The 12,679-nt window shown below is 50.1% G+C and overlaps 1 protein-coding gene and 1 non-coding gene across 15 annotated transcripts in view; one reads left to right on the plus strand and one right to left on the minus strand.

The window, feature by feature from the left end:
- Positions 1–932: 932 nt before the first annotated feature.
- On the minus strand, positions 933–1,146 carry LOC145522151 (small nucleolar RNA U3). Its single transcript, XR_014065955.1, has one exon. It is a non-coding gene; the product is annotated as a small nucleolar RNA U3 (small nucleolar RNA).
- Positions 1,147–11,563: 10,417 nt separating this feature from the next.
- The window catches only part of AFDN (afadin, adherens junction formation factor), a 119,513-nt gene continuing 118,397 nt past the window's right edge, over positions 11,564–12,679 (plus strand). For all 14 annotated transcript variants that reach the window (XM_081529636.1, XM_081529638.1, XM_081529642.1 and 11 more), the window contains exon 1: positions 11,564–11,891. In XM_081529636.1, the coding sequence (XP_081385762.1) occupies positions 11,787–11,891 (105 nt within the window). In that variant the 5' untranslated portion in view covers positions 11,564–11,786. The remainder of the gene's footprint in view (positions 11,892–12,679) is intronic.

Here is a 12,679-nt window from a genome sequence, read left to right on the forward strand (position 1 = left end):
TAAAAATAAAATCTTACCCTCTGGGATTACTTTAGGGTTGTGCATTTCCTATACAATGCATAATTGTATATTGTGAAGAGAAAACAATGCCAAGGAAAAGAACAATGTCAAGGGAAAGGTTTTTCATCTAGGGAGCCCCATGTCTGTATTACTGCAGAAGTGCTGCTGCTGCTGTTAAGTCGCTTCAGTTGTGTCCGACTCTGTGCGACCCCATAGATGGCAGCCCACCAGGCTCCTCTGTCCCTGGGATTCTCCAGGCAAGAACACTGGAGTGGGTTGCCATTTCCTTCTCCAGTGCATGAAAGTGAAAAGTGAAAGTGAAGTCGCTCAGTCATGTCCGACTCTTAGCGACTCCATGGACTGCAGCCTACCACGCTCCTCTGTCCATGGGATTTTCCAGGCAAGAGAACTGGAGTGGGTTGCCATTGTCTTCTCCAGCAGAAGTGCAGTTCATTCATCTGTTACACTTCAGAGGCATCATGTCAAATATTTAGACATGAAAACTGGCTTTCATAAAAAAGTTCAAGGGATTTCCCTGGCAGTTGAGTGGTTAGAACTTTACCTTTGAATGCCAGGGATGCAGGTTCCATCCCTGGTTGGGAAGCTAAGACCCTACACGACTCACAGTCAAAAAAACAAATACCATGTATTGATATAGAACTATTCATAGTATATACTGTTACATGAAGACCACATGGTGCCGAACAGTGGATATTTCTGTATAAAAATGTAGAGAGCAATTTAATCGTACGTGCATAAACACCCTCGAAATACAAAAGAAACTAAAAAAAAATAGTTTACTTATATGAAATGGGGGTTGGATGTGGAAAATAGAAATAAGACTACTTACAATACCTTTGTAAATAGTTCTGATTTTTGGTCCATATCAATGTATAAGCAAGTAACAATCTTTTTTTTTTTTTTTAAACAAAACCACTCAGACAGTGTCTTCTCCCTCCTACTCTCCCAAAGGAAGAGAAGAACGATCATCAATGGCCAATGGCAGCTGCAGAAGCAGTACCAATGGTCAGCTTCACGCTCAGGAGAGAACACTGTGTCTCCTCCTCGTGGTTTCGGGTGCTCTACACATTCAGAGAAACTTCTCTAGTAACAAACTATAGAAATGATCCCTGAAAGTATAGTCTTAGTAACAATCTTTTTAAATGAATAAAATCATTGTCCATTTTGACTATTAAAAAAACAAAACATAAAATAGAAGCAATATTGTAAGAAACTCAATAAAGACTTTAAAAAGGTCCACAGGTCAAAAAGAAGCTTTGAAAAGAAAGAGGGTTCGGCATTAGTAGCCAAGGGCAGTTTGACGTTGAAAGAGGGCCACCCAGGTTATGACCGCAAACAGAGGGACAGAGCCCGGGGGGGGGAGGGGCCCTGCAGTCTGGTTGGGGGGGGATCACTTCCAGTGGGAGGGGGGCGTCCACCTGTGTCTGGGAGTCAATGACGGTTCTGCAGACAGGCCAGGCTGTGCCCTGGTAATAAGCGGCCCTGAACTGCCGTGTTCACACCCACCGCAGGGCTCAGGGCCCCTGCAGGGTCAGCTGGGCTGAGACGGCTGCCTGACTTTATGGGGCCTTCATTCCCACGTGGACTAAGTCACCGCCGGCGGGGAAAACAGGGCTGGACGGTCACCCACGGGCTCCTCCTCCCAGAAGAGACACACTTTACTTCTACACCGTTTCATTGACCTAAACAAGTCCCGTGAGCTGCCTGACATCACCCGTGCAAGGTGACATTCTGCATGTTTGAGGGAGGAAAACAGACCAGTCCTCGGTGCTAAGGTCTCAGGGAGACGGTGAGGGCCCCAGCGGTGAGTCTGAAGGGGCCTTCCCCCTGGAGGGATGAGTGAAGCTGGCAGGTAGAGGGCAGAGGGTGTTGGTAAGATGGAGTCGGGGACAATCTGCCTGGAAGTCACATGTGAGGCGGTGGGAGCTGAGCTGAAAAAGGAACTGGACTGGGTCAACTTGGATGGCTTGGTCTTATTGGTGCGAACAGAGATAGATCAGAGCAGCGTGTTGGGAAGGTGGAGACGGTCTGACCTGGCAAGAGGGTGCGGTGAAGGACCCCTCAGGTGCGGAGAGTCATCACCAGAGCTGTAAGATTGGGAGCCCAGCGGGACAGAGCAGAAGCCAGGGAGGGCACTGAGACCAGAGGGACACGCCCCTAAGCCAGGCTTTCCGAGGAGGCCGGTGGAGGGGTGGGGGAGAGGGGGCTGCAGGGAAGCGGGGGATGGGCAGCAAGACACCCTGAATCCGGCCGAGGAAACCAGCTGGAAAGGCGGCTGAGGGACTCAGGAGGAGCGGCTGAGCATGCGCTGGCTCTCCCCCACGTCTAGGATGCAGAGTTCAAACATTTACAGTACTTACCGAATGCAGTGTTGCAGTGAAAACAATCCCAGTGAACCATAGCCCAAACAAGGACAATACAGTCAGTTATTTCTTACACATGCTATGGCTTGAAACCTTCCCAAGGCTTGCTTCAATACTCTGCGCAAACAGAAGTGCTAATGTAGTTTCTTTCAATAATTCAAATTTGCATACAAAATTAAAATTTAATGATCTTTTTTTCCCCCACACACATAAGCATGAATACTTCTGTACTGTTTCACTTCCATCCAAGTCTATTTAAAAAAACATTTTTTTTTTCCCCTAAACTTTCCTTCTCCTCCTGTACCTTTTTAACCCCCTGCAGGGCCAACATTCAATGGCCTTCCCAGGTGGCTCAGTGGGTAAAGAATCTGCCTTCAATGCAGGAGCTGCGAATTCCATCCCTAGGTGGGGAAGATCCCCTGGAGAAGGAAATGGCAACCCTTCCAGTATTCTTGCCTAGAGTCCCAAGGACAGAGGAGCCTGGTGGGCTGCAGTCCATGGGGTCACCAAGAGTGGACAGGGCTGAACACACACATGCCAGCGTTCAAACCTAAAACGAAGATGTTCCTACACCCACAGGCACTTGGAGAACACATTCACATGCTTAACTTCAACTGTAAGCTTGTGATCAGCTCTGTAAGATGGGTTGTTGGGGTCACTACCATCATGAAGTTTATTCTTCACTGAGGAAACTTAGCCTCAAGAGAGCTACCAGGACCCCGTCCACTATCCTGTAATTCAGAGATGGACCTCACACTTGAGGGCTTGACTCTTCCCAACAACCTTCTCAATCTAGCACCTCTGATCACACGCATACAACTGATTTCCACGCTAGTTCAGTGATACAAGGGAACCAGCCTTACCCAGGAGAAAGAAGAGGTGTCACTGCAGATGTGTGTCATTGGGAAAGTCATAGCGTCAAGGTCAGAAAGGACCTCAGTGGTCATCTGAGCCACTGATGATCAGACCTGACTCTCAGAATCATGCACTAGCCCTGCATTTTGATTCTGCATCTGGGATCGGGCAGAGGAAACACAGAGGTTTCAAAAGTCCTCTGAAATGTGAACGCTGAGTTGATAGTTGATGACTTTAAGGAAGGATCGTTCAGTTTCACAGTATGACAATAATATTAGGGGACTATGTATTTTAATTACTTTGTCAACAAAGGTCCGTCTAGTCAAAACTATGGTTTTTCCAGTAGTCACGTATGGATGTGAGAGCTGGACTATAAAGAAAGCTGAGCGCCAAAGGATTTACGCTTTTGACCATGGTGTAGAAGATTCTTGAGAGTCCCTTGGACTGCAAGGAGATCCAACCAGTCATTCCTAAAGGAAATCAGTCCTGAATCTTCATTGGAAAGACTGTTGCTGAAGCTGAAACTCCAATCCTTTGGACACCTAATGTGAAGAACTGACTCAATGGAAAAGACCATGATGCTGGGAAAGATTGAAGGCAGGAGGAGAAGGGGAGGACAGAGGATGAGATGGTTGGATGGCATCACCGACTTGATGGACATGAGTGTGAGTAAACTTCGGGAGTTGGTGATGGACAGGGAAGCCTGGCGTGCCGAAGTCTACAGGGTCGAAAAGAGTCAGACACGACTGAGCGACTGAACTGATGTATTTTAATATTTAATAGTCCTTGTCTTCTGAAAATATTAATGCATCTAAGATAGTAATGAATCAATACAACATCTAGTTTTCTGGTTTATTTATTTTTTGGTTCTTGTTTTGAAATAATCTGGGGATGAGGGAAGAGGGTAGAGGGTCCATGAAGCAGGCCTGCAGTAACTGCTGGAGCTGGGTCATCAGGGCAGGAGAAGGAAGAGCGCCTTCTTATGACGCCCGTGTGTATCACTAAAGTGCTTTTGTAAGAAGCTGAAAAACAAACTATCCCAGCAAATACTTTTGTGATGATGCAGCTGCAATGACAGTGGCTCCCTGTGACTTGGACGGTGTGCACAGCTACATCTTAGCGGGGCCGCTGCAGACACGCGCCCACATGCGTCTGAGTGAGGAACCGGAGACGGGGGGACCGCAGATGGCGTGCAGAACACAGAGGAGGGGGCCAGTGGCCAGCAGCGCGTGTTCTCAGGGACGGTTTGCTCCCCCCAAACCAGGGACCTGTCTTCTGGGCCCTGTCTTTGATTCTACCCTTCTCCCTCTGATTTTAGTCTGTTCCAAGGTAACTGGTAACATTTCCACCTTGACCTTTGCCGTGTAGTCCCATTACTTTATACCTGCTGCATGTCTGAAATTCTTGTAACCTGGAGACTCATTTTTCCCATTCTAGAAACTCCCCAGCGTTTATGGCTTCTCTGCATTTCCTCGGTCCCCTGGAATGCTGATGAGACTGAGACCGAACTCCACCAGCCAACCTGAGGCTCACAGACGCTTACGTTTGGAAGTCTCTTTCTCCCCCTTCTGCTTTCCAGACGTGCTTCTCAGCACTCGCCTTCCCTCTATGGTGGTTTTTCTATGTCAGTGCCTACATGGATCATTTCTAGGATCTCTGTTTCTTTATAAATGTGCTGCTTTCTTTCTTTGAGTTCTTTATGGATTTTACGTCATCATACATTCCCTTAAGTTTCCCAAACACTGGGACTTCCCTGGTGGCCCAGCGGCTGAGACTGAGCTCCCGGTGCGGGGGCCGTGGGTTCAATCCCTGGTCAGGGCACTAGAGCCCACATGCAAAACTAAGACCCGGTTCAGCCAAGTAAATACATAAATTTTCTTAAAAGGTTCCCAAACACTTAAAACGTTTTCTAGAATGTTCTACTACTTTTCCTAGAGTGCGTTCATCTTTAGATTGCTGCTTCTGACGGTCCTTCAGCACCTGGTCTACACGTGGGCCTCGGCACGTTGTGTCTGTCAGCTCAGCCCAGGTCGGGGGCCATCTCCTTTGGTCTCTCAGCGCCTCTCCGCTCACTCCTCTCTCTGGCTAACGCAGGCCTTGCCCTGTCCCACACAGGGCGTTCCTCTTCCTGGGGTGAGTGTGGTCTGGACGGGCGGTCTCCCAGAGGCAGCCATTGCGGGGCTCAGCTCAGTTCTAGGCCGGAGGATGTATCAAGGCCTCCTCTCCTCCTGGGGCATGCTCTGGAGTCCCCGACCTGACAGGACCCAGCTCCTGGCAGATCACTTCCTCGGGCCCCCAGGTCCAGCAGGTCAGTTCCCCAGGCCCCTCTCACAGCTGTGCGCTTCTGTCCAGACGCCGATCTTCAGAGATGGCCACAGGGTCTCAAGTGACCTCTAAACTTACACTGTCTCTTTATTTTTCACCTATCACTCGTGTATCATCAGAGCTGGAGTCTCTGTGCATAGACCTGTAACACCATCATAACAGAAGCTGACCCAAGCCTTCCACTTCTCACGGAATTACTGCAAACGTCAGCAGCGCCTTGTTTAAGCTGTGCTGCGTTTCCATGAGCAAACGCCTGTGATTTGGTGTTTCTGGTCTCCAGAGATGCTGGTGGGTGAGGAAGAGCTTCCAGGCTCCTGTGGACAGAGGAACCTGGCAGGCTACAGGCTACTTTCTTCTCCGGTTTATCTTATTTTTACTGCTGTGTTTGTACCGTGCTTAGTCGCTAAGTAGTGTCCAACTCCTTGCAACTCCCACGGACTGTAGCCCACCAAGCCCCTCTGTCTATTGGGATTCTCCAGGCAAGAACACTGCAGTGGGTTGCCATGCCCTCCTCCAGGGGAATCTTCCCATCCCAGGGATTGAACCCAGGTCTCCCGCATAGCAGGCAGATTCTTTACCTTCTGAGCCACCAGGGAAGCTGCTAAAGCCTTAATAACATGCATTCCCTTCATTTTATGCTTTTATTTAAGTACAATTTAATTGGAGTTTGCATTTAAAAATGTTTTCCAACAATTAAAAAAAAAGCCAAAAAGACAACCGATGGAATAAGAGAAAATATTTGCAAATGATATGACAGGCAAGGGCTGACTCTTCAAAATATACAAACAGCTCATTCCACGCAACCAAAAAACCAAACAACTCAATTGAAAAATGGGCAGAAGATCTTAACAGACATTTCTCCAAAGAAGACATGTAGATAGCCAGTAGGCACATGAAAAGATGCTCAACATCACTAATTATTAGAGAAATGCAAATTAAAACTACAATGAGGTACCACCTCACACCAACCAGAATGGCTATCATTAATAAGTCTACAAATAACAAGTGCTGGAGAGGGTGTGGAGAAAAGGGCACCATCCTACACTGCTGATAGGAATGTAAGTCGGTGCAGCCACTGTGGAAAACAGTATGGAGGGTCCTCAGAAAACTAGAGTTACCATGTGATCCAGCAATCCCACTCCTGGGGATCTGCCCAGAGAAAACTATAATTCAAAAAGATGCATGTGCCCCTGTGCTCACAGCAGCCAAGACATGGAAACAACCTAAATGCCCATCGACAGATGAATGTGTAAAAAAGACGTGGGTATATACAATGGACTACTCCTCAGACATAAAAAGAATGAAATGATGCCATCTGCAGCAACACGGATGCACTCAGACATGTCAGACTAAGAGAGGTGAGAAAGAGAAAGGCAGATACCACGTGACACCACCTACACGCGACATCCTATCTCGTTGCTCAGTCGCTCAGCTGGCTCAGACTCTTTGGCGACCCCGTGGACTGTAGCCCTCCAGGCTCCTCTGTCCATGCGGATTCTCCAGGCAAGAATACTGGAGAGGGTGGCCATGCCTTCCTCCAGGGGAATCTTCCCCACTCAAGGATCGAACCTGTATCTCCTGTGTCTCGCACACTGCAGGCGGACTCTTTACTGCTAAGCCACTGGGGAAACCCAAGGAAGTATATCCAGGGATACTTCAATAAAAGAACAAACAAAATCATGTTTTCCAGCAAAATCATACATATTACATATCTCAGCATATGTTGTACAATTACATATAACATATAAAAGTTTATGTATTTATATCCGTAAGTATTAAATATGTATATATATATATGCAATATATAAATACCCACTTTCTAGCAGAACATGGTATGAGACACAGAATAACAGTTAATATGTCTGTACCATTTGCCTTCTTAGGTCTATTAAGACACTGATCTTTTTCCTGACACTTTGATTTCCTGGAGCCTGTGAAAACTGCTGCAGGAGTCAGGTCGATTACATTTAGTTCATCACAGAACCTAGTTTCCATAAGGTCTCCTACATTTTCTTTTGCTTTGTTGTATCAATGACAGTCAGGTGATGGACTCCTACAGAGGCTGCCCAGGAGCTCAAGACCTCAGTGTTAGGAATGAGGCACTTTCCTCATCCAGCTCCCTTGTTTGGGACTGTGGGCACGAGAATAGGGAAAAGCTGATGGGAGACTTCCCAGACCTCCAGGCTGAGGACACTGCCTGGTGAAGACCCCTTGCTCAAGCACTGGCCTGTGGGACGCTGGCCGGCAGCTGCGGATGCTGTGCGTTAGCAGCCCCCTGTGCGCCACGCTCACCAGTCAGGGTGAGGCTCCGACACCCTCTGCGCACAGCGCTGGGAGAGGGGGCAGACGCAGGAACCGCAAGACAGGCCTGGTCCCCAGGGGCGACCACATGGCATCCCTCTCCAGCACATCACACGGGGGAGTGAGCAGTGTCCATGGGGTAAATTCTCCATCTACCACTAGACACACAGATACACACACACACTCAGATAGACAGACAGACACACATGGGCCATTTTCTTTACACTCAGTGTAAATATCTTATTTATCTGTTTTAGATAAATAGATCTGTTTTTTTCAGCATTATCTTTAGTTTACAAAATGCTAGAGGACACACACCACGGAAGTCTTTCTGAGTTAGTAATATATATATGTATATATACATATTTTTAAATAAGTAAGATTAAATTCTCATTTTAAGGGCTTTTTATGGCTCTGCTTTCTTTGAAATCTACATAATCTAAAATTTAACTAAATATTGGGAACACTGGAATATAATGAAGAGAGTATAAAGTATATTTCTTTCAAGTATAAGTATATATTTCTCCATTTACCCAGTAAATCCTACTTTTATTTCTTGAGACCTAATTCTCTGGAATTCTTTTTTTTTTTTTTTAAACTGAATTAACCACACTGACCTTCCTAGCCATGGGTTAGGCAAAGGAAGAGTTTGGTTATTTAACTTTTAGATTAGCAAACTAAATTAACTTTCACTTGCTTTAGGCTACTAAGGAAGGTAGCCTATCCTAGAAATTCTCCTATTTGAACCTTGATTACACCCCTTTACTTTTCATTTAAAGATGATCCTCTGAATTGATATATCCAAGAAAAAGCTTAGAAGATGCTTAGTACAATTACAGGGTGAAGTATTTTAAATTTAGTTAATTTATTGAAATATGAAATCTATTGCTGGCTAGAAAATGACCCATTGGTCACTAAATATAGTTGATACAGTTATATATAGTTAATATATTTGTATCATTTTTTTTCTTCTGAGATGAATTAAGCTCCTGATCTTCTCACTGGCATTTTCTATTTTCCAGAGCCTGTGAAAACTGGGGCAGGAATAGGTTCATTTCATTTGGTTGGTCTCAGAACATGGTTTTCATAATGTTTCAAAAAATATTTACAAATGTCCAAAGCTTAACCAGAATTTTAAAATTATCATTATTTATTTGTCCTTATATATTTATAAGATATCACACTGCCAGGCTTTATGTAGATTTGTTTTACAGATATTTAGAATTATTGGTAGGTCAGTGCTGACTTAAAACAGGACCTCTTTTCTTAAAATGTAGCTAAAAATAATACTTAAAAAGGAAACCAAAAGGTAAATATATAAATTGGAAAATTAATTTTAAAAACTAGACTCAGATTAAAAAATCTTTTCACCCTCATCCAGTGTAGAGTTGTTTACTTTCAGTCTGGTCTCTCATTCCATACCTCAGTTCTTATCTACATGGCAGGATTAATCATAAACCCCACACGACTTAATTTTCATATAGCACCTCTTGAATAGCACTTACATATAATTTCCAAAATGTATCAGAATTCAGCAGTGCAATGAGAACAGAAGATGGATGGCATGCCTACTTATTATTCTTATAATGTGGCATCAAAACTAACATATTGCTCAGCATATTTTCTTGGGCCTTGAACAATAACTAGCAGAATTTGTTACCTTTAAATTTTCACGGCCTAAATAGGGATCTTCATGATTTAAGAACTTTCCTGTAGCTCAAACGGTAAAGAATCTGCCTGCAATGCAGGAGACCAGGGTTCGATCCCTGGTTCGGGAAGATCCCCTGGAGAAGGAAATGGCAACCCACTTCAGTATTGCTGCCTGGAGAATTCCATGGACGGAGGAGCTATATGCTCATACACTCATAACACCAATGGGGATTTTTAATGAATAAAAAAAATGGTAATAATGTGCTTTGATTTAGAGCCTTCTCTGCATCAAACTGTAGGCATTTCATGTATGCTTTATATTTTTTATTACAAAAACAACACTACAGGGAGCCCATTTTTATTTTCTAGCAAAACTAAATTTTCCACGTGTACTTATTTCAGACACCAGCAACCTAACTGCCAGCTTTGCAAACTCATCTTTTTTTGCTCTAACAGCCAAGTGATCCTTGCTAACAGTATCTTCAGGAATAAAGCTCTTACTGTTAGAATTCAGCTGACAATATAGCTGATGACCCACATGGCATGCATGCAACCTAGCCGGACAGTTCTGAGCTGTATGGACACAGTGATGTTCACCACAACAAACAAACAAAAAAACAAAATCTCAAAACAGAAAACGACTTGAGTCTATAAAGAAGCACGGGAACTAAAAGGCATAAAGGAACAGAATGTCAGAACAGGGATGTGCTGTTTATACACATATGCTCCTCTGCAAGTCACCACATTTTAATTTTGAGAAAGGAGGCCAGAGATCTATTGAAGAATTCATCCCCCCATGGCACTGGTTCAACACCGCTGGCTTCTCTGCTGAAAAGCCTCCTTATGAAGCTGAACTGTACCAGTGCTGCAGAAAAGAGAGCTGAAGACAAAACCCAGCAGGGATGGTAGAATTCTCATCTTTCCCAGAAAAGAAGAGATCCAATTGGTGGAGAGGAAAATCGTCTCCACGTTGCAAAAGACAAAGTAATGACACAAATAAAGAGGCTCTGTCAGACGCAGCTCGCTGTTTTCATCACTTGGCGTGGTATTTCAGAGATGAGGGCTTTTTGTTCCCACACATCACAGATAAGGCAGGAGGCTGGTTTTACCTGGCCGAGCGCTGGGCAGGGATCTGTCTGCTGGCAGGTGTTCTGCAGCCAGTTTTTTTTTTAAAAAGGGGGCGGGGTGGGGGAACACGGACAAGAGGCAATTAAAAATCCCTAATGAAATAAACATTCCTAAAATGGACAAAACCTGCTACTGAGATGAATGTGGGGTCTGCGCGGACACCGGGAGCCTCAGAGGCGCCCGCGCAGTGGACAGGCATATCCCCGCGGGAGCAGCTGGGGGGACCCCCTGCCCCGTGGCTGGAAGCCTGTGCTGGGAAAGGCCGGGTTTTCCGGTCCACGCGCGGACCGGACACCGCGGGACAAACACGGGCGAGGGGGCCCGGCCCCGGGCGGGTCGGACAGGGTCACCCTGGAGCTGGCCCGGTCGGGCGCTGCGGGGCCCGTGTGGTCAGCGCGCACAGGGGCCCCGCGCGTCCTGGCCTTGGGGCCTCGACAGCCCAGCGCGCCTGGCCGAACCCGGCCCGCCCGGAGGACCCGGCACTGTCCATGCGAACTCCACCCACTAGCCCGATCCGAGGCCGGCCGACCCAGCACATCAGCATACGGACCCAGCCAGCCCATCTGAACCCAGTACCGTCCGAACCCGGCCCCCCGGCCAGACCTGGTACTGTCCCTCCGAACACCCACCCACCCCCCCGGTCGGACCTGCTACCGCCGGTCCAAACCCGGTACCGCCCGAACCCGGTCCGCCCATCTGACGCGGGACCGTCGGCCCGGAGCCGGTACCAGCTAAACCCGGCCCGGCCGTCTGAACCCAGTACGCGCCTCTGCACCCGGCGCGGCGGTCGGACCGGGCCGCCCGCCGGGACCAGCCCCGCCCGGCGCGCGCGCAGCAGCAGCACCTCGCGGAGGCCGGCGGCGCGGGCGGGCGGGGCGGCGCGGGCGGGGGCGCGCACGGCGGGCGGGGCGGCGCGGGGCGGGCGCTCGGGGCGCACTCACACCGGCCGGCGGCGGACGCGGGGCCGGCGGACGCGGCCGAGCAGCCGGCGGAGCCGAGAGCCGAGGCGGCCGGGCAGGGTCGCGGGGCGCGGAGCCGAGAGCGCGGGGCGCCGGCCGGCGGGGCCGAGGCGGACAGGCGGCGAGCCGGGCCCGCCGACCCCGGCGCGCGGCCCCTCGGCCGAAGCGACCCCGCGGCCGGAGGATGTCGGCGGGCGGCCGCGACGAGGAGCGGCGGAAGCTGGCCGACATCATCCAGCACTGGAACGCCAACCGGCTGGACCTGTTCGAGATCAGCCAGCCCACCGAGGTGCGGGCCGCGGGCGCGGGCGCGGGCGCGGGCGGGGCGCGCTCACCTGCGCGGGGCGGGGGGCGCCCGGGCTGGGGGCGCGGGGCGGGGGCGGGGGGCGCGGCGGGGACGCGGTTGGCGGGGTCCCCGCCCGGAGGACCTTTGTCCCTGGGGCGCGCGGGCGTGTGGCCGGCCTCGGGGCTGGGCGCCGGGCTCGGCGGCCGGGCGCGCACAGCGAATGTCGGGGAAGTTGTTCCAACCGTGCGGCCCCGCTGATAACGCGGCCCGGAATTGAACTCCGCGGAGAGGCGGTCCCTCCCATTCGCTGCCGGCGCTCAGGTGGACGGGCGGGCGCCCCTCCCCGCGCCGGCCGTGCGCGCGGCCGCGGGCCCGGAGGAGAGGGGGGCGCTGGGCGGGAGGGGGCGGGGGGGGCGAGGGTCGGGAGGGGGAGGGGAGGGCGAGGGTCGGGAGGGGGAGGGGAGGGGGAAGGAAGGGGGAGGGGAGGGGGTTGGCAGGGGGAGGGGAGGGGGTCGGCAGGGGGAGGGGAGGAGAGGGGGTCGGCAGGGGGAGGGGAGGGGAAGGGTCGGGAGGGGAGGGGAGGAGAGGAGAGGGGAGGGGGTCGGCAGGGGGAGGGGAGGGGAGGGGAGGGGAGGGGAGGGGAGGGAAGGGGGTCGGCAGGGGGAGGGGGAGGAGAGGGGTCGGCAGGGGTAAGCTTGGGGGGGCTTTGCGGAGGGGCGGGGGGCGCGGGGCGGGGCGCGCGCGGTGGCTCCGGGCCTGGCTGGGGGTAGTCCGCCCTGGGCGTGCTCCTG

Source organism: Giraffa tippelskirchi, chromosome 9, assembly GCF_054371585.1.
Source record: "Giraffa tippelskirchi isolate mGirTip1 chromosome 9, T2T-mGirTip1v1.2.pri, whole genome shotgun sequence".
Classification (NCBI taxonomy): Eukaryota; Metazoa; Chordata; class Mammalia; order Artiodactyla; family Giraffidae; genus Giraffa; species Giraffa tippelskirchi.